The sequence below is a fragment of the Neoarius graeffei genome, chromosome 22, assembly GCF_027579695.1.
Source record: "Neoarius graeffei isolate fNeoGra1 chromosome 22, fNeoGra1.pri, whole genome shotgun sequence".
Lineage (NCBI taxonomy): Eukaryota > Metazoa > Chordata > Actinopteri > Siluriformes > Ariidae > Neoarius > Neoarius graeffei.
This window is the reverse complement of record NC_083590.1, coordinates 48,019,904-48,047,279: the sequence shown is the minus strand read 5'-3', so window position 1 is coordinate 48,047,279 and position 27,376 is coordinate 48,019,904. Positions and strand designations below refer to the sequence as shown.

The window sequence follows — 27,376 nt, the reverse complement described above, 5'->3', positions numbered from 1 at the left end:
CTGTTATAGCTGACTTATAATTTTCCTGTTGTGCCTTTTCTTTTATTGTTCGGGTTTGTCTTGTAGCTGTCTCCTTTTCGCACTCTTTCTTATGTTCATGTTTTCTTGTGTTGAAACTCCTTCCTGTCTCCCCAATATAAGTTTTATTGCATAATTTACATGGAATCTCATATATGGTGTTGCATCTGTTGTCCGGATGTATTCTGTCTTTGGGATGCACCAGGATCTGACGGAGTGTTGTGTGTGGTTTGACAGGTGTGTTAACATTGTGTTTCCTCATTACTCTTTGAATGCGTTCAGTTATTCCCCTGATGTATGGTAATGTAACTACTCCCCTGTGTTCTTGTTTGTTAGTTTGTTTTTTCTCTTTCTTTTGTGTTTTGTTGTTTTTAACCTGTTCCGCCCCTTTGGATATTGCCCATTGTGGATATTGACATGCTTTCAGTGCGTGTTGTATATGTTGTTCCTCCTGTTCTTTGTCCTGTGGATCTGTAATTATTGCTGTGCGTTCATGTAATGTTCTAACTACGGATATTTTGTGCATTATGGGGTGTTCGGAAGTCCAGTTTAAATATTGGTCGGTGTGTGTGGGTTTTCTGTGTACTTTTATTTTGATATCCCCATCTTCTGTGTGTTGTATTTTTAAATCCAAAAATGCTATTGACTGCTCCGTTTCTTCTTCATGTGTGAATTTTATATTGCCAGTATTGTCTATGGTGTTAAGATGGTCGGTGAGTTGTTGAGTGTGTCCCCTCTTTACTTTTTCCAATATGTCGTCCACATACCGTTTCCAGAGTGTTGGTCTGTATTCCGCTGGTATTGTGGTGAGTGCTTTTTGCTCCAGATCCTCCATGAAAAAACCGCACATGATGGCTGATAGTGGGTCTCCCATGGCAAAACCTTCCTTCTGTCTGTAGATTGTATTCCTGAACTGAAAGTATGTGGATGTGGCGATGAATTGAAGAAGCTGAGTGATGTCTTGTACGGTGAGGTTTGTACGTTTCTTGAGCGTCCTGTCTGTTTTTAATTTGTCTTGTACTATCTGTATGGTGGCTTCCGTGGGTGTTCTGGTGAAAAGAGATATGACATCATGTGAAATGAAAACTTCATCTTGCTGCATTTTGATGTTTTTTAGTTCTTCTGCCAGATGTTTTGAGTTTTTGCAGTGTTGGTCTGTGAGTCCTAGTAATGGTTTAATTATTTCGGTGAGTGCTTTTGATAAGTTGTATGTGACTGAACCAATGCTATCTACTATGGGGCGTAATGGTGTTCCTGGTTTATGTATTTTTGGTGTGCCGTAAATCCTGGGGATGACATTGGCTGTGGGTACTAAGTGATTGTAATCCTGCTTATCTATTTTGTTTTCATTGAGTAGTGGTTTTAGTAGTGCTTTAAGTTTCTTTTTCTTGTCTTCTGTTGGGTCTTTTTTTAATATTTCAAATGCGTTGTCGCTGAGTAATTCATTCATTTTTCGTTCATATTCATCAGTGTCCATAATAACTGTTGTTCTGCCTTTATCTGCTGGGAGGATTGTGATGTCTTTATTTTTTGCTAACGTTCTCATGGCTTTGGCTTCCTGTTTTGTGATGTTACTGGGTGGTGGTTTGGCCGTTTTCAATATACCAGCTATTGCGTTTCTTAGTGCTGCTTTTTGTCCCTGATCCTGTATTTTCTCACATGCTAATTCAGTTGCCAGAATGAATTCGTCGTGTGGTATGTTGTTCGGTGTGACAGCGTAGTTGAGTCCTTTTGCTAGTATACTGCGTTCTGCTTGTGAGAGTTTGTACCTTGATATGTTGTAAATCCATTTGTCGTTGATGTGTGCGTGCTCCGGTTCTGCCTTCTTTTTCTGTGCGATGAGTTTGTCCAGTTTTCGTATTTGTCGGGTTTTTGTCTCTGTGAATTCCTGTTCGTGTACGTCTGCCAAGTGTCCGTGTATTGCCATTTCCATTTCCTTGTTTTGGGGAAACCGGCGTTTGAAAGTTTCCGTCTCTCTGTGTAGTTCGCTGTTGATATTATTTAGTTTATCCGTTGTGCACCGTATCCGTTCTTTTACCAGAGTCATCCGCACTTTCCTGATCATCTTTTCCGCGTTTCTGGTTGGAATCGGGTTCTTGATGTTCAGGCTGGCCGGTACGACTTCCTCATCCCGGCAGCGCAGATTGAATCTCAGGTGATTCCTGTAGCGTGCCCGTTTCCGTGTCAATCGCTCTAGGCGGCGAAACTCCTTGATGCTTTCGTCTCCGTAACTAATTCTTAATCTTTCGATTACGTTCATTATGTCTTATATTAAATATAGTTAGTTTTTTTTTTCTTTTTTATCAGACATCTAATTTATTGGGTTTGTTTACCTGACATGTTTCGACGTACAACTTCCGTCTTCCTCAGAGTGTCACCGGATGTTAATTGGTGACGCATCTTTTATCAGCTGCTGTTTCTGAAGGCGTGGCCTTCCTGTCTGGTTTGACAGGTCGGTCACGCCTTCTACTGTCTGTTTGTCCCCTGCAAGATGGCACTCCAGGTGTGGGAGAGCATGTATGCTCCCTCATCCCGGTTGATGGTCCTCGGGCTTCGCTTACGGATCTCCATGGCCTCCCTGATCCAGCGCTGATGTTTGTTATCTTCTGTGCGGATGACTCTGGCATTCCCCCAGTCCATAATGTGATTTTCCCTTTTACAGTGATCTGTTATAGCTGACTTATAATTTTCCTGTTGTGCCTTTTCTTTTATTGTTCGGGTTTGTCTTGTAGCTGTCTCCTTTTCGCACTCTTTCTTATGTTCATGTTTTCTTGTGTTGAAACTCCTTCCTGTCTCCCCAATATAAGTTTTATTGCATAATTTACATGGAATCTCATATATGGTGTTGCATCTGTTGTCCGGATGTATTCTGTCTTTGGGATGCACCAGGATCTGACGGAGTGTTGTGTGTGGTTTGACAGGTGTGTTAACATTGTGTTTCCTCATTACTCTTTGAATGCGTTCAGTTATTCCCCTGATGTATGGTAATGTAACTACTCCCCTGTGTTCTTGTTTGTTAGTTTGTTTTTTCTCTTTCTTTTGTGTTTTGTTGTTTTTAACCTGTTCCGCCCCTTTGGATATTGCCCATTGTGGATATTGACATGCTTTCAGTGCGTGTTGTATATGTTGTTCCTCCTGTTCTTTGTCCTGTGGATCTGTAATTATTGCTGTGCGTTCATGTAATGTTCTAACTACGGATATTTTGTGCATTATGGGGTGTTCGGAAGTCCAGTTTAAATATTGGTCGGTGTGTGTGGGTTTTCTGTGTACTTTTATTTTGATATCCCCATCTTCTGTGTGTTGTATTTTTAAATCCAAAAATGCTATTGACTGCTCCGTTTCTTCTTCATGTGTGAATTTTATATTGCCAGTATTGTCTATGGTGTTAAGATGGTCGGTGAGTTGTTGAGTGTGTCCCCTCTTTACTTTTTCCAATATGTCGTCCACATACCGTTTCCAGAGTGTTGGTCTGTATTCCGCTGGTATTGTGGTGAGTGCTTTTTGCTCCAGATCCTCCATGAAAAAACCGCACATGATGGCTGATAGTGGGTCTCCCATGGCAAAACCTTCCTTCTGTCTGTAGATTGTATTCCTGAACTGAAAGTATGTGGATGTGGCGATGAATTGAAGAAGCTGAGTGATGTCTTGTACGGTGAGGTTTGTACGTTTCTTGAGCGTCCTGTCTGTTTTTAATTTGTCTTGTACTATCTGTATGGTGGCTTCCGTGGGTGTTCTGGTGAAAAGAGATATGACATCATGTGAAATGAAAACTTCATCTTGCTGCATTTTGATGTTTTTTAGTTCTTCTGCCAGATGTTTTGAGTTTTTGCAGTGTTGGTCTGTGAGTCCTAGTAATGGTTTAATTATTTCGGTGAGTGCTTTTGATAAGTTGTATGTGACTGAACCAATGCTATCTACTATGGGGCGTAATGGTGTTCCTGGTTTATGTATTTTTGGTGTGCCGTAAATCCTGGGGATGACATTGGCTGTGGGTACTAAGTGATTGTAATCCTGCTTATCTATTTTGTTTTCATTGAGTAGTGGTTTTAGTAGTGCTTTAAGTTTCTTTTTCTTGTCTTCTGTTGGGTCTTTTTTTAATATTTCAAATGCGTTGTCGCTGAGTAATTCATTCATTTTTCGTTCATATTCATCAGTGTCCATAATAACTGTTGTTCTGCCTTTATCTGCTGGGAGGATTGTGATGTCTTTATTTTTTGCTAACGTTCTCATGGCTTTGGCTTCCTGTTTTGTGATGTTACTGGGTGGTGGTTTGGCCGTTTTCAATATACCAGCTATTGCGTTTCTTAGTGCTGCTTTTTGTCCCTGATCCTGTATTTTCTCACATGCTAATTCAGTTGCCAGAATGAATTCGTCGTGTGGTATGTTGTTCGGTGTGACAGCGTAGTTGAGTCCTTTTGCTAGTATACTGCGTTCTGCTTGTGAGAGTTTGTACCTTGATATGTTGTAAATCCATTTGTCGTTGATGTGTGCGTGCTCCGGTTCTGCCTTCTTTTTCTGTGCGATGAGTTTGTCCAGTTTTCGTATTTGTCGGGTTTTTGTCTCTGTGAATTCCTGTTCGTGTACGTCTGCCAAGTGTCCGTGTATTGCCATTTCCATTTCCTTGTTTTGGGGAAACCGGCGTTTGAAAGTTTCCGTCTCTCTGTGTAGTTCGCTGTTGATATTATTTAGTTTATCCGTTGTGCACCGTATCCGTTCTTTTACCAGAGTCATCCGCACTTTCCTGATCATCTTTTCCGCGTTTCTGGTTGGAATCGGGTTCTTGATGTTCAGGCTGGCCGGTACGACTTCCTCATCCCGGCAGCGCAGATTGAATCTCAGGTGATTCCTGTAGCGTGCCCGTTTCCGTGTCAATCGCTCTAGGCGGCGAAACTCCTTGATGCTTTCGTCTCCGTAACTAATTCTTAATCTTTCGATTACGTTCATTATGTCTTATATTAAATATAGTTAGTTTTTTTTTTCTTTTTTATCAGACATCTAATTTATTGGGTTTGTTTACCTGACATGTTTCGACGTACAACTTCCGTCTTCCTCAGAGTGTCACCGGATGTTAATTGGTGACGCATCTTTTATCAGCTGCTGTTTCTGAAGGCGTGGCCTTCCTGTCTGGTTTGACAGGTCGGTCACGCCTTCTACTGTCTGTTTGTCCCCTGCAAGATGGCACTCCAGGTGTGGGAGACCTGGCGTGCCATCTTGCAGGGGACAAACAGACAGTAGAAGGCGTGACCGACCTGTCAAACCAGACAGGAAGGCCACGCCTTCAGAAACAGCAGCTGATAAAAGATGCGTCACCAATTAACATCCGGTGACACTCTGAGGAAGACGGAAGTTGTACGTCGAAACATGTCAGGTAAACAAACCCAATAAATTAGATGTCTGATAAAAAAGAAAAAAAAAACTAACTATATTTAATATAAGACATAATGAACGTAATCGAAAGAATAACAAAATTCAGTTGGTGCTTTACACCAAATCTTATTGGTCAGAAGGTATCGAGTTAATTTTCTTATGGTGGTGTTCTGCATATACCTCAGTGATTTTGCCAACGATTACTTTTATTTACTAATGAATGACACATCAGGCTTTTTAACGGTTTATTGTTCTGGAACGTTAGCAAGACCAGCGAGTTCCTGTTATCGCCCACAGTCCCCTCCAAAAGTATTGGAACAGCAAGGCAGCCAATCCTTTTGTTTTGTGCTGTATGATGAAGACATTTGTGTTTGGGATCTAGGAGACGATGGATCAGAATTTCAGCTTTTGTTTCCTGATATTTGCATCTAGATATTAAACAGCTTGCAGTATGGCCCCTTTGGTGGCAGACCACCCAATTTTTTTTGGTGCTTTTTCTTTAAGTGAGCAAAAGTATCAGAACAGGTAGACTTTACGTATATAAATGCTGGTGACCAACTAACATCAAGCGTTTTTCTTTTGTGATGCTTTTCCAGTTGTTGATTGCTTTGTGAGGGTTTCTTCCTTCAGTCTCTTCTTCAGGAGATAAAATGCTCCTCACTCCGGTTAAGGCCTGGGGATTGACCTTGTCCAGTCTAAAACCTTCCACTGTTTCCTTTGACGAAGTCCTTTGTTGTGTCGGTGTGTGTTGCGGATCATTGTCTTGCTGCGTGATGAAGATCCTCCCAGTGATATTGGATGCATTTCTCTGTAAATTGTCAGACAGAATGTCCCTACAGACTTCTGAAATCATTCTGCCGCTACCATGATGAGTTACATCAGTAAAGATTAGTGAGCCGTTCCAGAAGCAGCCACGCAAGCCCAAGCCATGATACTCTGTCCACCGTGCTTGACTGATGAGTTTGTTCTGTAGGTTTTGGATCATGAGCAGATCCTTTCTTTCTCTACACTTTGTCCTTTCCATCACTTCGGTTGAGGTTGGTTTCAGAACTTTTGAGGCTTATCTCTGTATTTCTTTGTGAATTTCAGTCTGGCCATCCGATTCTTACTGCATCTTGTACGTTTCTGCTCTCAAAGTCCTCCACCAACTGTGGATGGTGATACCTTCTCCCCTGCCCTATGAAGGTTGGTGCTGAGGTCACTGACTATCATTTTTAGGGTTTTTCTTTATACCTCCAACAGTCTGTCATCAACTCGACTTGTTTTCCCTGGCTGACCTGTTCGATGTCTGGTTGTTGGTACACCAGTGGTTCCTTTCTTTTTCAGGCCATTCCAAGATTGTTGGATTGGCTCGGCCCAGTGCTTGTGCAATGGCTCTGATCAATTTTTCTTTTTTTCACACCTTCAAAATGGCTGGCTTGCTTTTCTCTCATAAGGTGTTTTTGGAGGAACTTTTTCATCGTTTTTATCCCCCACTGGCCGAAAGGCCCGAAGGGGGATTATGTCGTGGTGATGGGCGTCCGTCCGTCCATCCTGGCAAGGCTACTCACCTTCTGAAATCAACTCCTCTCACAATTTTTGGAGGAATTTCACCAAACTTGGCAAAAGGCATTGTTATATGTAGGTAATATGCATATTGTAATTTTGTTCAGTTTGGTCGCATTTTCCCAGAGTTATAGCCCTTGATTAACAGCCTTGTACTTTGACAGTTTCATGAAGGTGTGCTCGTTTTCTGACATCAACTCCTCTCACAATTTTTGGACGAATTTCTCGAAGCTTGACAAAAGGCCTTGTTATATGACGGTAATACACAGATTGAAATTTAATTTAATTTGGGCACATTTTCCCGCAGTTATGCCCTTGATTATTAACAAATTTGTACTTTGGTAATTTCACCAAGGTGTGCTTGCTTTCTGAAATCGACTTCCTTCATGATTTTTATCGCCCGCTGGCCGAAAGGCCCTCAGGGGGATTATGTCGTGGCGATATCCATCCTGGGAAGGGTACTCGCCTTCTGAAATCAACTCCTCTCACAATTTTTGGAGGAATTTCACAAAACTTGACAGGATTCTTTGTTATATCTCAGTAATACACACATTGCAATTTCGTTCAATTCAGTCGCATTTTACCAGAGTTATGGCTGAGTTGCCAGCGGGGGATATTGTGCTCTCGGAGCACTCTTGTTTGAATTGATGGAGGAAATTCCTCATTTTTTTGCGTGCCTGGATTGCAGGAACTGACATCCTAGTTCTTAGAATGCCATTTTGAGGGATATATATATATTTTTTTAGCTCCTACTTCTGGGTAGGTACTCTCTCAGCACATGAAGAACCATGAGTGATGTACTGTAATGCCGCTTTTCCACTACCAACGCGGCTGAGCCGTGCCGTGCTGAGTTGGGCTGAGTGGGGCTGTTGGAGTTGCATTTCGACTACAACCGCGCTGAACCGTGCTGGCTGGAAGTGGGTGGACACATTGGGTGGAGTTAGCGAAAGTGGGTGGATGTCACGTGATGTCGTTAGGCGGCGCAAACAGTGACATCAGTGACCTTTTAAGCGGTAGTCTCACGACCCGGATAGTAAACAATAAACATGGAGGACATGGAGTCGTTAGTGTTGCTGGTATTGGTGCTGTGGCTTGTTGTCACCGACAACGCCAACAGATACTGGCAAGAGCGTATAGATGAGGCGAGGCGCATAAGGCTTCAGAAATTCTCATAATTCGTAATTCTTCTTCTTCCGGGTTTACGGTGTTTACAGATCCCAGCGTGCTCACGGGGCGTGTGTGGGCATGCGAGGACACTCCTCCTCACCAATCAGTGCACAGGGGAGTGTCTCCTCGCGCCCCTAGCCCCACTCGGCTCGGTTTGGCTCACTTCAGCCCTACTCCAAAACGGTGCGAGTTTTGGGTGCTGAGTAGGGCTGAAGCGAGCTGAGTCATGCTGCTCTGAGGTAGTCGAAACGCGAGCCGTGTCGGGCTGAAGTGAGCTGAAAAAGGGTAGTGGAAAAGGGCCATAAGTGTACAGTGACTGGTTCAGATGTAAGTGGTATGTTGATTGGTCAAACATCAGCCAATGCAGCACTGGCAACCACCATTTTTAAAAAATCCGTGTAAAACGTTAGCCATGTAAACAACAGCTCTTAATGTGAGTGTTAAATAAAGGTGAAAAAAAATCACAAATGGCCTGACAGTGAAGTCCAGGTTTTATTGAGTGTATATTTGATGGAGGTTAAACGATGTGATTTTGATGCGTCTGAGCGAAATCTAAAAACCTTCGCTCGCATTTCTTGCTAACGTCACGCTAGCAAGCCAGCTTGCATCACTTGAGCATTCCTATTGGTGGTGCGAATGCAAACAGAAATAAAGCCCTTGAAAGTATGTAGTTCTTGGGTTCCTCTCAAGAAGTCCTGAGAACTGTTTGGTCCGAAAGCACCTATACGCTACGTTCACACTGCAAGGCTTAATGCTCAATTCCGATTTTTTTGTGAAATCCGATTTTTTTTGTGAGGTCGTTCACATTAACAAATATATGCGACTTGTATGTGATCCTCAGTATGAACGAAAAGCGACCTAAGTGTTCCGCATGCGCATTGCAGGATACGACGACGTCACACGCAGTGAGCATGGCCAGTGTTTACAGAAGTAAAACCGCCCGGTTGCGGTATGACTCATCCAATCTAGCTTGAATAGCTGCATCCCCCCAAATGGAAATCAGCTCCCTAACCTCTGCGTCCTTCCATTGAGAAGATTCAGATCCTTCACAGCCCGAAGCGTCCCTCGCATTGATGTCATGCGCAGGGGCGCAGATACGTTTTTTGAACTGGGGGGGACAAAAAACTGGGGGGGACAAAGCTGCCAGCAAACCAACCCCAACCCCGATATGCCTGTCAAACTTGTTGTTAGTAACCATAGCAACCAAGCTCGAGCTCGCAACCTGTGCAGTCTGCGCAGCTCAACCAACCGAATATCAGTCTTTGTTTTGTTTTATGTGAGTTGTTGCAACTATGTATACACTGCTGTGCACCTCAATAAACCGAATGGTAATTAGTCTTTTGATTTTTCCGTGAGGTTTGCCTTATGCAAAGAAAGACAGCATAGACGTTTTTTCCTCCCTATAAGTGGGGGGGACCGAACGAGGTGAATTTAAATATGACTCGTCCCACCCTCTATCTGCGCCCGTGATTATGCGCCATGTTGTTGTAACTTTTTTGAGAGACCCGCCGCCTACTTCAGCGCAGAATAGTGACGTTTGTGGCTTGTTGATGACGTGTAAGTCGGATGAATGCGACCTGGCGGTTCAGACTGAAGTCGCATATGAAAAGAGCGGATAGGAATCGGAATTAGGACCACATATCCAAACGGCCTGGGTCGGATTTGAAAAAATCGGATCTGTCGTTCATATTGTCAATAAAAGATCGGATACAGGTCACATATGGGCGAAAAGATCGGATTTGAGTCACTTCAGCCTGCAGTGTGAACGTAGCCATAGACAGCTCTCTGGCCTTCATGTTGGTTGATCCTTTTTAACAGCAAGTCCAGTCTTCACAGGCAAAACCCAGGGCTCAAACCAAGACTAGACATACAGATGTAAATATCAGTAAACAAAATCTGAGATTCTTGTCCATGATCTCACATCTCCTTCATCTTTTGATCTCAAACCCAAATGCCTTGAGTATATAGCAGAGGCAATGAATTGGCCTTGCCGTTTAATTGTTCGGGACTAAGTGAAAGGTTTTTGTTTGTTTGTTTCCAGGGATTTATTGATCCCTGGTGAAAATCTTTCAAGGATCTGTAAAGTTCTCTGTGAGGGTGTTTGAGGATCTCAACCAAGATCCTCTAAAGATTTTCAAGGATCTACAAAGATCTTTTAACTTCTTGCCAAGGTCTTCAAGGATCTTTAGAATTCTTATCAAGATCTTCAACGTTCTTGCCAAGATCTTCAAGGATCTTTTGACATTCTTGACAAGATCAACAAGAATCTTAAAAACCATGTTCCATTCCAAGCATAACGTGTGTTCATGTTGTTATGATGGCATCAGTAAAGAATTTTGTTTGGAATTTTTAAGATTCTTGTAGATCTTGTCAAGAATTTCAAAGGTCCATGAAGATCTTTCTAAGATCCTTTAAGGGTCCTATAAAGATTTCTTATCTTGAAGGATCTTTGGCAGGTCTTTGACAATCCTCATGGATCCTTAAAGATCCTGTGAGGTTTTTCACCAGGGATTGATTGATTGATGCGTTTTCAGTTGCAAGAGAAGTCTGGGAAGCTGGTATTGTTAAGTAAACAAGTTTATGAATCCATCACAGCTCACGATTATAAAGCCATGTCACTTAAAGCACTTTATTTTTTTTTTAAATTGTCACCTTGTTAAGATTATGGCACGTTTTTTTTTTAATAAGTGTTGTCAAAAGAAATGAAATCATTCCTCTCACTTGGATCAGGTATCTAATAAACCAAAAAAAAAAAGAGGGAGAAAGCCCTAGGCATAGGTTGTTAATTAAAAATTTTATCATGTTTTCTTGACAGCAGCAGCATACCATTCTTCATAATCTTCATCTTATTCTGTTTGGAAATCTGTGCCGTTTTCACGGGTCATGGATCTCACATGCCCCTTTTCCACCAAAGCAGTTCCAGGGCTGGTTCGGGGTCGGTGCTTAGTTTGGAACCGGGTTTTCTGTTTCCACTGACAAAGAACTGGCTCTGGGGCCAGAAAAACCGGTTCCAGGCTAACACCAACTCTCTGCTGGGCCAGAGGAAAGAACCGCTTACGTCAGCAGGGGGGCGGAGTTGTTAAGACCAACAACAATAACAAGACCGCAAAAGATCGCCATTTTTAAGCGGTGAGAAGCAGCAGCTGTACAAACGCGAAGTCATCCATTATTATTATTACTGTTGTTGTTGCTGCTGCTTCTTCCGTGTTGTTTTTGCTTTGATATTCGCGCCAAGGTTTATGCAAACGTAGCAGCGTAACTGACGTATACAACGACGTAACTGACGTATACAGCGACGTAATGACGTGGCTTCCCTTAGCACCGCGAGCTATGGAAAAGCAAACTGGTTCTCAGCTGGCTCGCAAGTTGAACGAATTGTGAACCAGCACCAGCCCCGAACCAGCCCTGGAACTGATTTGGTGGAAAAGGGGTAAGAGACGTAGAGCCCATATGGAAATGGGTGCTTATATTTTTGGGAAAGATTGGACTGACGGTTGCCACGTAGCAACCGTATACAAGGTCATGCAGGCCAAACTATAGGAGCGACAGATGACAAACACGATCGTTACGTAGTACATGGGAAATCGGGCAACACCCGAACAACTAACTGGAATATTGTGGCCATCACCTAGCAACACCGTAGCAACCACTTGGCAATAAACTGGGATTAGCATGCCAATGTTTTAACATTTAAACGTTAAAATTTTTACACTTTTGAACGTTTTAATAATAATTTGTAAGTTTTTAACGTTCAATCATTATAACCTTTAAACCTTTACATGCTTAACTGTTGAGCTTTTTTAATGTTTTTAAAATGAACATCACCAAAGCACTGTAATATCGTTTAACTTTTTATAGCGTGTTTTGCGGGCTCGATCAAATCAACATCAGAGTTCATGGATGAACCTTGTGATTCAGACTTGCAGCTCACTTGATTAAAAAAAATGCAGCTTGTACGATTTCTGCCTTTTTATATCTATAAGGTGTATAAAGAATAAGGACACACTTGTATCTTACAATCTTTCGTTTTGTTTCTGCTTCGTCAGTTTTAACGGAATGCATGCCTTTTGTTGTCCAAGCGTTGTACACACTCTATATTCACTCACTTTGTTTATTTTACTTTCCAGTGTAGACAACAGCGAGTACATGAGGAATGGTGACTTCCTGCCCACCCGACTACAGGCACAGCAGGACGCGGTCAATATTGTTTGTCACTCAAAGACACGCAGCAATCCGGAAAACAATGTTGGGCTCATCACGATGGCCAAGTGAGTGTGTAAAGAAGCTGGAATTGATTGATTCATATCCTAATACACTGCAACCCTGTTATAACGATGTCTTGTACTACGAACTTTCGCATGTAACGAACCAAGTCTGTGTCCCCTGCCTTTGATGACAATGAGTCGGAGTCTTCACTAAGCCGTGTGCTCCTCTTCCCCCCAGAGACGAGCAACAAGTAATCAAGTCCACAGTCGAGCTAACAATACGTCTTAACGTCATAAAACAAGGGCTTAACTCGCCTCGCTTAGGTGTCGATCACTCACTAGCAATTATAGAGAGCAGCGATCATTGACTTAAAATCCTTGAAACGACTTTCTGTTACAAGCTAAAAGCAGTTTTACGAGTCTTTACTCAATAAGCATTGTTGTCATGGCAACTCGTAAATGTCAGAAGCTCTGCGTCTGTCACAAAATGCAGGCGAGGCGATAGACGGATGTAATCACCGGAAGAGTTTTATTTAAAAAACCCCGCTGGCAAACGGATCCAAATGAGTGATCAGAATCGAGAACCAGGCGACGATCGAGCGAGGCACAGGGAGCGGAGACAAAGGGCGAAATCCCAAATATAAAACAGAGTCGGAACCAGGATATCGACACGGTGCTACAAAAGGCTTGGTATGATGAGACACGGTACAGCGTGTGTATATACTTCACAAAGTCTGCGTGTAATGAGAGGCTTTATGAGCGCGCTGTGATTGCACTGTAATCCGGAACAGGTGCATGGTAATTGGTCCTAATGGTGCTGCATGGGCACATGCGAGTAGCAGTTCGAGGTGTGGCACTGCGCACATGCAGACGCGACACCGTCGAAGACGAGCTCCAAATCCTGGACGAATTTGTCGAAAGAATACGGTATCCCGAAAAATTCGATTTCAGCTTTGTCCATAACTGCAATCGACACGATGGGCTGAATAGAAAGAAGATGCAGTGAGCATGACTTATTTATAGCAAGCGGGTCCGTTTCAGTATTACGGACTTTTCGGTAGAACGAACTATTTGGACGTCCCCCAAGGAGTTTGTTGTAGCGGAGTTGCAGTGTGTGTATTAGTTGCCAGTTTGTCACCAACGATGGCGATTTCATTCCAGAAGAAAAAGCAACCCGAGTATGGCTTCGAGCTGTGATTTCTCAGTGAATGAATGACACAAAGTCAGTATTTAATTCCGAAAAAACCATCCTCGTGGCACCGGTGGTCACATCGGACGATTCGAGGGACGAAAAGTATTGAAATCCGTCCAGGATTGAGTTCACACGGAATTTGTGAAGTCTGTTTCGAGTAACGCTCGAATATACAGAGCTGATTATGATATGACCGGAGTCTCTGATAACATGGAAAGGAATCCCTTTTGTTACCTCGTCGGCGGCAGAGTCAGCGGGGCGGGGTATTGTAATCAGTGCGGTTGGTTTGTTTGTCTGTTAACAATTTAGCGTCTAGACGGTTGCACCAGTTGACTTCACATGTTCAGGGTAGGTGGGCAATGATCTGTAGATTAAATTTCGGGAGTAAATCGGGTCAAGGTCCCCAGAAAGGTCAAAATCGTTTCTGTTGCAATAACTTTTTTTTTTGTTCAAATTCATCTCTTCGACTTCAAACCAAAAATGTGCGTCTTTCACTTCTGCTTCCAACCATATGCTGCATGATGGGGTAGCCTGGACAGTCTCCATAGCGGTTGGGGGTTAAAGGTCAGGGAAGTCAAGGTTGTCGGTCAAAATAACATTTTCCATGACGACTCAAAAACGGTTGCCGATAGACAGATGCTTACTGTTATGAGCATATAGGAACTCCCGTATGGCCTTTCATGTGGCACTTTGAGTGTGACCTTGAAAGGCCAAACTGAAGGTCATGGGTTTTCAAAGGGCGGTAACTTTTTTTAAAATGCTTCGTGATAGCCAGATGTCAACATATAAGTGTGCGCCATGACCTTTGACTTTGAAACGTCAAACTCGACGTCATGGATTTTCAAAGAGCTTACAGTTGATGATTGAGAAATATTACCATTATCAACATATGTGTCAGAAAACAGAATCCAGGGACACATGTCTGCCCGGGGGCATTTTGAGTTATTGACAGATTCAGAAAGTACAGTTTCTAAGCTTTCCAATGATGCCTTCCATGTGGAGATCTGACAATATTTGAAGAATGTGTGGCCTTTTGAAAGTGTATACTTCTTAAAACAGAAAAGGGAGAAAATCGCCCTCAAAGATTTCCATCTCAGCTACTCTGGGTGTAGGGCGGGCACATAATGGTGCTCATCTGCATGACATTAAGGAAAGCCCTACCCCCGACGAGCTAGCACGATACTACTTTCATGTAAACAAAAATCACCACGTCAATTTTCCTTCCATGCAAAGTATGCCCAACACAATTATGAAGTACAAAAATAAGTCCTAAAGTATACTTTAACGTTTTGTGGTTGAAAAATTACTCACACCGTAAGAAAGAAAGATAGCACGATGATGACACAACTAACACAACGCTAGTTTCATGTAAAGCCTCGGTCACAACCGGCCGTACCGTGCTCCTACAGCCGGTCTACATGCAAAAAACGCAAGAAACGCGCAAGAGTGCGCGTGTGATGTGCTGATTTTCGAGCCGCAGACCGGCCGCAGAGGTTCTTTGTCATGTCAAACAAACTCTACGGGCGCTTACGTTTTTTTCAGGTTGCAAGACAAACTTACGGCCAACGCGCGTCTTTCTCCGTGAACAAAAAAAAAAACGCAGCGATTTGGGAAACGCCAAAAATCACACGGCCAAAAAATCGTACGTCCGGTTGTGACCTAGGCTTAACCAAACCACAACACTCTCCGTTACATGCAAAAATAACCACACAGCCTTAGATTAATAAACTCACCCCATCAGAAAGAGAAACGGCGCCTTGCACACACCAATGCCTCCGATGGAATGTAGTCCTAGAACGGTCCGTGTATCATCCGATCATTCAAGTATTCCATTCAATCTGGAAAACGAGGTTGCGTTTTTATTTGCTAGAAATGGTGATCTCCGATGTAAATACCGTGCGTCTGTTTGCTTCGCGGTGTTTCAGCTCCTCTGCGCTCTGTTTAGTAACTCATTCCATAGTGAAATCACACACCTGTATGCAGTTAAGTAGCCACGAGCTCAGCTCACATCATACAGCTGATTTGTGGAAAAAAAACCCAAAAGACTTAAATCATCATGTGAATGGCCCATATGGTAATTTACCCACACCCCCCAGCAGGCTACAGTCCTGACAAAAACGAGACAATTTGCAACAAAAACTGTATGCTTTTCCAACAAAACAATCTATTATCTGAAATACTGATTGCATTCTTCAAGATCTCAACTTGCACATGATGGAAAAAAACAAAAATCACAAATTTCGAAAAAAAATGCTTCTTTTGCGATTATCTCGGATTAGTTTCGGCCGACATGTGTCCCTGGATTCGGTGAGGGGTCACATATAGGTGTAAAATAAGTGCTGCCGGGCGAGGTTTGTTTTGAGAGAAAACGACCCCATGTGGTGATCGAGTACCGGCGCTGCGTCAGAGACCAGAAGAGCAGAAAGGCCAAACAGTGAGTGTAGAAACGGTCATTTTCTCCAGCCTCGTCAGAGTTATAGAGGTAAACGGACATCGGGGTGCCTCTGTAGGGATCCTTTCCATGGTGTCACACTTTTTTAAAATGTATAACAACAGTAGGAGTCTGTCAGTGGCAAAAACAAGTGGTGTACTCTGACGCCGATGTTTGCCCCATAGGATTGGATTACATCGTATACCCGTTTTGCAGTTGCCAGTTACAGGGTTCTAACTCGCTGCGGAACCCATTTTTATCAAATACAGTGGAGATCAAAATTGAAGAACAACCTGTAATTTGCTAAATTTTAAAGTCACTGCTTATACATGTTTGAAGTTATTCTAACAGGAATAGAAGGGCAGGGTTTTGAGCACATTTCATAATTTCAGTATGTTCTGGAGCACAATATAATAACCTTAAAATGAGAAATTTGAAGAACGAACGGATCAAAATTAGAGAACACTTTCAGTTATTGGTGTTAAAGGAGTACGCCACCCCCAGGTGAAATTAAGTCAGTCCCTGCAGTCCCTAGAGTTGGATGAGTGAGCCAAAGCGTTTTGTAGCCGACCCAGCCATTGCCCTGATCTGGAAACGTCCCGGTTAGCTTTAGCTTAGCGTAGTCGCTGTAATCCGGCGTGTCCAGTTAGCATTGTCGTTGCAAAAGTGAATCAAATAACGAAATAAATTGATTATTTCGTTTCGCAAGGGGCTTGCAGCCTCCTTGACCCCTGCTGATAGTTTCTTACATTCCTCTATTTTTTTCAATTACTGCTGGGATCCCTGTATATAGTGGGGACGCCATTTTAATTGTAGTGCTGTCTACGCTGAAAGAAGTCTCAAATTTGATTTAATAAAATGCAGCGGCAAAGCAGAACGAAAGTATTCAGCCTTGATTTAAAAGAACTGAAAGCTGCAGGTACTTTGTATTGATTAATGTGGGAAATTATACGCTCAGTGTAATATGGATTTATTACAAAAACGCATGCATGTGTTTATTATTTTGAAAACCCACCAGCCGACGGATCCGGCACGTTTTAATTGTGCGACAGTAATGACGTAAATACCAGCGCGACGGACTAGTGTCCGAATGCGTTTTTTCCTCTATATAGTAATTCTTTATACAGGGAGTAGAGAGTAGTGAACGACTGAGCGATTTCGGACACAGACGTCGGTCACTTTGGGTTCCACTGTACGTTTTACTTCCGTCCTACGATGTCTCGCGCAGGTCTCAACGAATCTCATTTACGGCCATCGCTTTGACATATGGACTGATATGTTACAGAGCATATTTCAAACACTCAGAACTTGCTATAGCAGCGACAAAATAGCGATCAAAAAAGCATTCCGATATTTAATAAAATGAGAAATAGAATTTTGATGATAAATTTGCCTTCAGTTCTCCTTTAATTATTTGACACGCCCTATTTATCTGGCAGCCCTCCTGGTTACTTCCTGGTTATCAGGAATTGCTGCACTTGTTGCAAGATTTGGTCATGAAAAGTCCTTTAAGAGTCATAAAGAAAACAAGCAAGTGATTGTTACAATAGGCAATTTCACACCAGTGATATTCAGTTTTGGTCATTGGGTCCTTAAAAAAATGAAAATTGGTCCTTAAAAGTCATTAAAAAAGAAGGAAAAACTGTGGGAACCCTGATTCAAAGCAAGGGCCTCGATTAAGTTTTGAGTCCTGTTGCCCTAAAAGTTTTTTTTAGTTTTAATCTTCTCTTCTGCTACAATGGTTAATGTTCTCTAATTTTGATCACTGTTTCACACAAAATAGTTTTTTTTGAAGTGCCTTTATTTAAAAAAAAAACAAAACACGCTAGTCCAACAGTGGTATAACCACAGCTAATATTCCTTCAAATTCTGAGCAATGAAGATTAACAATATTTCAGAATAAATCAAGTATTTATAGATTCTTCTCTAATTTTGATCTCCACTGTATTTGGACGCAAAGAGATTGGAAAAATGGGGCCCGGATGAACAAATCCTGACGTTTTCCTTTAAATGATGCCACGGCATCACCTCAGTCTGAAAATGCTACTCTGCTTGCACAGTTTTTATGCTCTTTTTAAAATCAAATGAAAAGAAGCAACATTGCTATTGTCTGATTAGAGACTGCTTCCTGAGTACCTGAGTATTTCTGTACTTTTTCTCTCCTTGGATTTAAACAAAGCAGTCACTCGCTGCTCACAGCCACTGCACCATGTTGCCAGGACTGTCGTATTAAAAAAAAAAAAAAAAAGTCTTTAGATATGCACGCTGTATGGCCAAACATTTGTGGACACCCGACTATCATGAAGCACACAGTTGCATAGGCTGTCATGGGGAAGCCATGGTCCAAAGCAGCTTTGGGACCAAAAGGTCGCTGGTTTGATTCCCTGGACCAGCAAGAATGGCTGAAGTGCCCTTGAGCAAGGCACCTAACCCCCACCTGCTCCCCAGACTGCTCTGGGTATGTTGTACGTCACCCTGGATAAACGCACATACTACCTGTAATGTCTTTTGTATACTGGAGGATTACAATTTCCCTTCACTGGAATGAAGAGGCCCAACCTTGTTGGTACACAAAACGAGCTTCATGAAGACATGGAGTGGAAGAACTCGAGTGTCCCGAACATGTTTGGGATGAATTGGAACTAGATTGAGACCGGCTACACCCCAGACCCCTCCTCACTCAACATCGATATCTGTCTCACGAATGCTATTGTGGCTGAATGAACACACATCCCCACAGCCACGCCCCAAAATCTAGCGGAAAGCCTTTCCAGAAGAGTGGAGGCTATTATGACGGCAAATAAGGAATAAATCTGGAACGGGATGTTCACCTAGCGCGCACAAATGTGTGATGGCCAGGTGTTCACATACTTTTGACCAGATCATGTGCATACTGGCTCATGACACGTGAATAAATTTTCTAACTTGACACAAAATTAATGTGACCTCTGACAGGTTAGGGACGGAAACACATTTTCATGAACATTGTGACACGCAGGCGTGCCAAGATCCTAGCATAACTGTCCATTTCACTGAATTAAGAGTTACAGTGGATATAAAAACGATCGGTTTTTCTGATGTAAAAAAAAAAAAAACGAGACCACAATAAATAATTTCAAAACTTTTCCCACCTTTAATGTGACCTATAACCTGTAAACCTGAAAAACAAACATCTGTTGGGGGGAAGAACATGAAAAATAAAAAACGTACAATAAGCTGGTTGCATAAGTATGCACACCCTTTAATACTTTGTTGAAGCACTTTTTGATTTAATTACAGCCTTCGGTCTTTTTGGGTTCACACTTGCCATCAATTAAAATGACCCTGAGTCACCCCAAATAAAGTTCAAACATTTACTCAGTTGCATCCTCCAGCAAAAGCCAGGTTCACAGAGAGCTTACAAAGCAGCAAAGGGATCTCACTGTTGAAAGGTATCAGTCAGGAGAAGGGTACAAAAACATTTCCACGCCGTTAGATATACCATGGAGCACAGTGAAGACAGTTATCAAGAAGTGGAGAAAATATGATACAACAGTGACATTACCGAGAACTGGACGTCCCTCTAAAATTGATGAAAAAACAAGATGAAAGCTGGTCAGGGAGGCTGCCGAGAGGCCGCCGAGAGGCCTACAGCAACACTGAAGGAGCTGCAGGGATTTCTGGCAAGTACTGGTTGTGTACTACATGTGACCGCAATCTCCTGAAGTGAATTGGTTGGGGCAGCTCTTATTTAGGGGTTTCATACGAAAGGGGGTGAATACTTATGCACACTCCAGATTTCTGTTTTGTTTTTTTTTTATCTTAATTATTGCTTATGTCACAATAAAATAAATAAATAAATGTGCACCTTTAAAGTGGTAGGCATGTTGTGTAACTCAAATGGTGCTAACTCTCCAAAAATCCATTTTAATTCCAGCTTGTAATGCGACAGAACAGGACAAACGCCAAGGGGGATGAATAGTTTTGCAAGGCACTGTAAATCAGTAAAAATTGAAATAATAAATATAGCTGCAAGCAGCAATGCGGGGCCAAGCAGCCACATGCTAAGAGATTGATGTTATGTTGGAGAGATGGTCATAACTTGTGCTGACCTTGAAATTTTTAAATGACCTTCAATGGGGCATCCAACAGTGTGATCAGGCATTGGAATTTTGTTTCTAACCAAAACACATGAGATATGAGCCAAAACACAGTTTTACAAATTATAGCGCCCCCTATTGGTCAGTTTGCACCAAATTTGGTGCTGACCCTTCTGGAGGGGTGTGGCTTCATGTCGTTAAGTTTGGTTGAGATGTCAAAGGGCTGCCGAGATATGAGCTCACTTCCTGTTTGGCGTCTTCGCCACTAAATTTGATTGGCTGCTGTGCAGTGACAGTTTAATCAATCGCTCCAAAAAATAGACCCTATATGCAGCATAGTCTGAAGATGGTCCATGTTAATTTTCATGAAAAACGGTCAAAAAAAATGTAGAAGTAGCATTTTATTCAATTTTAACAAAATCCAAAATGGCGGAAAATCTACCCAGGCGGAAAATGACGTCATAGGGTGCATTGGAATCGGCTTGGCCCAAGGATTCCAGGGATACCAAGTTTTTGAGAATCGGATGTACGGTAAATTTCATAAATCCATATGGTTCTATAGGCTGCCATAGACATCCTATACGGAAGAAAGATGCTTGAAATAATAATAATAAATATAGCTGCAAGCAGCAATGTGGGGGCCAAGCAGCATATGAGCCTAGTCGTCAGGCCAGCAGAATGCACTTGGGCCAGGTAATGCCCTTGTGCAGCTTAGTCCAAAGTTGCTATGTACCAAGTTTGGGAGAAATTGGTCAAAAATTGAGGGAGGAGAAGCATTTTAATTGATTTTCACGAAATTCAAAATGGCGGAAAATCCTCAAGGCAGAATATGACTTCATAGGGTGCAATGGATTCGGCTTGACCCACGGATTCCAGAAATAGTGGAATGTTGTTTCTACCCAAAAAGCATCATGAGATATGAGCCAAAAGACGTTTTCCCTAGTTATAGCGCCCCCTAGCAGCCAATTTGTTCCAAATGTTTTGTGGACCTTTTTGGAGTGGTGTGGCATAATTCTACCAAGTTTCGTTAAGGTACGCCAAAGGCCGGCCGAGATATGACCACACTTCCTGTTTCGCATCAGTGCAGCCAAATTTGATTGGCTGCCATGGCAAAACGCTTACGAAATTCAAAACACTGAGCATAACTTTTGTGCGGCTTGGTCCACTTATCCTATGCACCAAGTCTGGGAAAAATTGGTCAAAAATTGAGGGAGGAGAAGCATTTTAATTGATTTTCACAAAATTCAAAATGGCGGGAAAAATATCCTGCGGCAAATGACGTCATAGGGTGCGTTGGATTCGCCATGGCCCAAGGATTCCAATGACACCAAGTTTTTGAAAATCGGACGTACGGTTCAAAAGTTACAAGCAGAAATGTACTTGAAACTTTCACCTGCTGGTGGCGCTAGAGGATTGGGGGTGGGGACCTAAAATTTCTTGAAGGCAATCATGAGACTGTCTAGAATGTGGGCGCAGACCACTTTTTGGGAAAATCCGACTAAATTTGCAGAAGGAGAAGCATTTTATTGATTTTCACAAAATCCAAAATGGCAGAGATTCTATTCTGGTGTACATGACGGCATAGGGTGCGTTGGAATCTTCTTGGCCCAAGGATTCTAGGGATACCAAGTCTTTGACAATCGGGCGTACGGTTCAAAAGTTACAAGCAGAAATGTACCTCAAATTTTGACCTGTTGGTGGCGCTAGAGGGTTTGAGCTGGGCATCTGGATTTTTTTGTGGCGAGTCCTGGGATAGACTAGAATCTGTGTGAAAAATTTGAAAACATTCCTTTGAAGGCTGCCGAGATATCAGCTCACTTCCTGTTTGGCGTCTTTGCAGACGTGTTTCATTGGCTGCTGCGGCCAAATAGTTTTAAATTTCAAAACACTGAGCATAACTTTTGTGCGGCTTGGTCCACTTATGCTATCAACCAAGTCTGGGAAAAATTGGTCAAAAATTGAGGGAGTTGATGCGTTTTAATTGATTTTCACAAAATTCAAAATGGCAGAAAATCTACCAGGTGGAATATGACGAGATAGGGCGATTTGGATTCGACTTGACCGAAGGACTCCAGAGATACTAAGATTTTGACGATCGGACGTACGGTTCAAAAGTAACAAGCAGAAATGTACTTCCAACTTTGACCTGTTGGTGGCGCTAGAGAGCTTGAGGTGCTGAGTTGAAATTTGGTCACAAGATCCATGAGGCAGCCTTGAATCAGAGTGCCAAGTTTAAAAACCTCTAGTCAGACGGTTCTATGCGTTGCCATAGAATTTCTTTGATTTTAACAAAATTCAAAATGGCGGAAAATCCTCAAGGCAGAATATGACGTCATAGGGTGCGATGGATTTGTCTTGAGCCAAGGATTCCTGACATAGTGGAATTTTGTTTCTAGCCAAAACGCATCATGAGATATGAGCCAAAAGTCATTTTTCCTAGTTATAGCGCCCCCTAGCGGCAAATTTATTCCAAATTTTTTGTGGGCGTTTGTGGAGGGGTGGTGCATCATGCCACCAAGTTTCGTTAAGATATGCCAAAGGGTGGCAGAGATATGAGCACACTTCCTGTTTCGCGTCTGCGCAGCCAAATTTGATTGGCTGCCACGGCCAAACGCTTGAGAAATTGAAAACACCGAGCATAACTTTTATGCGGCTTGGTCCACTTATGCTATCAACCAAGTCTGGGAAAAATTGTTTAAAAATTGCGGGAGTTGATGCGTTTTAACTGATTTTGACAAAATTCAAAATGGCGGGAAAACTATATGGGCGGAAAATGACGTCATGGGGTCCGTTGGATTCGTCTTGGCCCAAGGATTCCAGGGATACCAAGTTTTTGAAAATCGGAGCAACGGTTCAAAAGTTACAAGCAGAAATGTACCTGCAACTTTGACCTGTTGGTGGCGCTAAAGCTTTTAAAGGAGAGGCCTGAAATTTGCTGAGAGTAATGTTGAGACTGTCTAGAATCAGTGTGCAAAAATTCACAACTTTTTACCAGACGGTTCTATGGGCTGCCATAGACTTGCAGAGGCGGAAGAACGTTTAATAATAAGAAACAGTAGAAACACTATGGGTGCCTTTGCAGCTTTGCTGCTTGGCCCCCAATAATAAGAAACCATAGAAACACTAGAGGTGCCTGCAGCTCCGCTGCTTGGCCCCTAAAAAATCGAACCAGAAATGCAGCTACATGGATCGATAATCGGTACGGCAGGTATGACCTGGATGTTCGGTGCACCGTGGTGAGTCATCGCAGCCCTGATCGATGTTTGTTTGTTAGGCGTGCTAATAAAACTCCAGTGAGCGTGTGGTATTGTAGTAGGTCGTGGGAATAGTGTGGATCTGATGTAGTTGTTTGTGTTTGCAGTAACTGTGAGGTTCTGACTACTCTCACGCCAGACACCGGGCGCATCCTGTCCAAACTGCATGCTGTTCAACCCCGCGGCAAGATCAGCTTTTGTACTGGCATCAGAGTCGCCCATGTGAGTCAGCTTCTGCTGTTCAGTACACTCACCCCTCCACACTCACCTCACCATGTGCTGTTTACACGCGATTTGACCATCGTTTCATGCACGTTTGTCTTTTATAGTTGTCATTGAAGCACAGACAGGGGAAGAACCACAAGATGAGGATCATCGCTTTTGTGGGCAGCCCAGTGGAGGACAATGAGAAAGATGTAAGATACCGTGTGTCTCATGAGTTTTCTGATTTGATCTCAGTAAAACTGTTGCTAAGAGGTCCTGTTGTCTCTTCCCCCCCTCCAACAGCTGGTGAAACTGGCAAAGCGTCTGAAGAAAGAGAAGGTCAACGTGGACGTGATTAATTTTGGAGAGGAGGTGACTGGCTCTGGTCCTTTTTGATTTAATGTACAATATAAAGGCTAATTTTTCTTTTTACACTTGAAGCGGATTTACTGTTAAACTTATGTGAAGTAAAAAGTATTCGTCGATTTCAACATTCGTTTTCAGAGACCAAATAGTGTTCTAGAAAAGTTAATTTTTATTAAAATACCAGACGGGCCTCCTGCAGAAGTGACGTATGCGATGACGTGGCGTAGTGGAAGCTCGGAGCAACTCAGCTCTTTTATCCTCCGCTTACTTCATGGTTTTGCTAGTTAATAATAATAATAACTAGACTGCATTTCTGCAGAGAAAATGCAAAGTGTGCTTGCTGAGCTGTAGCAGAACAGCTAGCATGCTAAAAGCTAGCATGCCAACATGCTAATGCTAACAGCTAGCATACTAACACTCCATTCATTTGAATGGGGTCAAAAATCAATGGAAGCCTATGGAGGGAAAAAAGGATGTGTGAAAACCAAGAAAAAGACGAGTGCAGGTCTCAGATGAGGGGACGGATATGTGTGGGGACTTGCCCTGAGGCATCATTTGAAGTTTGGTCACTCAGTTAAAAAAAATTTGACGGAGAGTGAAACCTTTTTTTTTTTTTTTTCCCGAAACGCCATTCATTTTCAATGGGGCCAAAAATGAATGGAAGTGAATGGATGAAAAAGTGGGGCATGAAAAGAAAGGAAAAGATGAGTGCGGGTCAGAACTGAATGCATAGATGTGTCTGGGGAGTTGGCCTGAGGTATCACATGAGGTTTGGTGCGTCTGCGACGAAGCGTGTCCGAGCAGGACGATTCGATTCGTGAGCCCTATTCATTTTCTATGGGGAAAAAAATGGCAGAAAAATGACAAGAATGACAGAACAGGTGTGTTGATCCAAAAGCTGAAAGCAAGCACGCCATTCCAGACCGGGCCCTACGTTTCAGCGTTGGAACGGTGCGTCTATCTCGAAAGCCCTAGGAGGAGTAGTGGATCCAAAAAAACGGGTGAAATGGAATAATAAAAATAAAACTTACGAAGAACAATAGTGTGCTTTTGCAAGCACACTAATAATAAGTTCAATTTATATAGCGCCAAGGATGCTTTACACAGGAGTTAGCAAAGAAAAAAAAAGGCCACACTAGGAAGAGTAGTGTGAGGTAAAGAGGAAAGTTTTCAAGTTAGCTTTGAAGGACGGGAGAGTGGAACAGTCACGAAGCGATTGTGGTAACGAGTTCCAAAGTTTAGGAGCAGCAACACTGAATGATCTGCCACCCATAGATGCCAGTTTAAAACATGGGACAGTCAGAAGTCCACAGACAGAAGATCTGAGGGAGCGGGAGGGACAGTACAGATGAATTAGCTCCCAGACATAGGAAGGGCCGAAACCATGAAGAGCTTTATAGGTTAAAAGCAAGATTTTGTATTTGATCCGAGAGATAACTGGCAACCAGTGCAGTTGCTGTAAAACAGGAGCGATGTGAGCAGTGCGCTTGGTGAGTGTGAGGACTCTAGCTGCTGAGTTTTGGACGTACTGCAGGCGATTGAGCAATGTGGCAGCGAGACCATAAAAGAGAGTTGCAATAGTCAAGACGAGAAAAGATAAACGCACTGACCAACATTTTGGCATCAGTTTCTGAGGGTGTATTCAGACCAGGATAGTTCGATAGTTCACTTGCTTTGGTCCGAACCAAATGTTTTTTTTATTTTTTCATTTTGGTGCGGTTCGCTTTCACACTGTACATTTTAGTAAGCGGACCAAAATCTGTCAACAAAGCCACGTGCCCTGAGGTCGTTCAGCTATTGGTCAGAGACGACACGCGCACAAAGCGTCAAGTTCAAAAGTAGTCATGGAGGCTTTCCGTGCTGTTATTCTTTTTAATGTCATCAAAGCTATATGTTTTTTTCAGTTTTTACTGTTTTCACAATTGTGCGATTACTATGCTGTTGTACAAGTAATTTATCAACGACAAAGGGCAAGGCGGCTACGGAGGATAGCGCTGATGAGCGCACATCATGTTGTGACAGTTCTGGCTCTTCACGCAATAAATGAATTTATTTTTTGCGTCGCTAGTGCCGCCACTTTTTGAAAGAATGTCCCTGATTTTAATGTAGGTCTGACGTAGGGGTGGGCGATATGGGCAAAAAATAATATCTCGATATTTTTTAGGATTTTAATGATAACGATATTTTGACGATATTTAAAAAAAAAAACACTTGCTTAAAGATTACAATAATTACAATGACTAAAAGAATCATTGCAGTAACACAAGTATTTAAGGAAAAGCCATATTTATTTTCTTAAACAACTTTAAATTAATAAAAATGAATAATTCAATTGACAGTTCGTAACGGCAGCAAACATTCTAATCAACCGTCTCTGACGGCAGTACGGGTCTGCAAATATCCCGCCTGTTCTGCTGCCAACAACCAATCATATGTCGATCTGAACCAACAGCTTTCCAATCATCTTGCAGCTTCGTGCTCCGCTGTCCCTCTCCTGCCGTTATAGAAGTACTGGGCCTGCGCAGTGTCAAAATAATCCACGAGAAAAGTGGATTTTAAAGCTTTTTCTGAGTCATAAGAACCAACCTAACACTCAAGTATAATCAACTTTTCATGGCGATTTCAATCATATGCTCTTCGCGACCGTTAGTTTTCACAGAGTCCAGTATTGATATCTTCCCATTCATGTTCAGAGGGTCTGGTCTCACTAATCCGAAAAAGATGCCTGAAAGTGGCCGGCGAGTGACAGCACTTGGCCTGATAGGAGCCCGTCACAGCTTCTTCTTTGTTTTTTTTTTGTTTTTTTTTTCCCCCTCAAAAAAAACACGTAAACTACAAGTCAAAGTTTTTCAGTATAACAATAATAAAGAAAAATGTGCTCAATTTAAAATGTATTGAAACTATTCGAAATCGGCTGATCGTTTCATTCATTATTATCCGTGAGTACAGAAACACTAGTAATAATTTCTGGATCATTGCTATAAACGTGGACTAATATTTCTTGGGAACCAATGGGTTAATGTCATGGAATGAACCAACCGACCAATCACATTTTTTCTTCAGATGGTATCTGGGTAAATGAGCAGCTGTCTCAGCCAATCACATTTTATTGCTGGACGGGATCATATCACGACATCTTCCGGTCGATACCCGAAATCAGCTTTGTGCGTTGTGAGGCCAGCGGAGCAAAAAAAACCTTTTAATATGCTGAGCAATGTTTGATACATTTTGGAAAGTTGTTTTGGTTGCTTTATAGGTTTCTTAGAATATTTAACTCGTCACGTCTGTGCTGCTCTCCTGGGTTGCTAGAAACAGTTGTGTTGCCCTGGCTTGGCATATAAAATGTGTGCCCCCCCCTCCCCAAAGCAATTCAAGGCCCGTCCGTCAGTCCGTGTCTGGCGCCGGGTCTGCTCCGCTCTGTATTGATATTTGGTGGCTTAATTAAAAAAACTCGATAATGCAAAATTACACATCGTCAAAACAACATTCACGATGACATCGCAGACGATACATATCGCCCACCCCTAGTCTGACGGAGTTTCTTCACT

At 42.5% G+C, this 27,376-nt stretch overlaps 1 protein-coding gene across 2 annotated transcripts in view; it reads left to right on the top strand.

Moving 5' to 3' along the window:
- The window catches only part of psmd4a (proteasome 26S subunit ubiquitin receptor, non-ATPase 4a), a 69,560-nt gene that overhangs the window by 4,550 nt on the left and 37,634 nt on the right, over positions 1-27,376 (top strand). For both annotated transcript variants that reach the window (XM_060904886.1, XM_060904887.1), the window contains exons 2-5: positions 12,225-12,365; positions 23,366-23,480; positions 23,588-23,674; positions 23,766-23,834. In XM_060904886.1, coding sequence (XP_060760869.1) covers positions 12,225-12,365; positions 23,366-23,480; positions 23,588-23,674; positions 23,766-23,834 — 412 coding nt within the window. The remainder of the gene's footprint in view (positions 1-12,224; positions 12,366-23,365; positions 23,481-23,587; positions 23,675-23,765; positions 23,835-27,376) is intronic.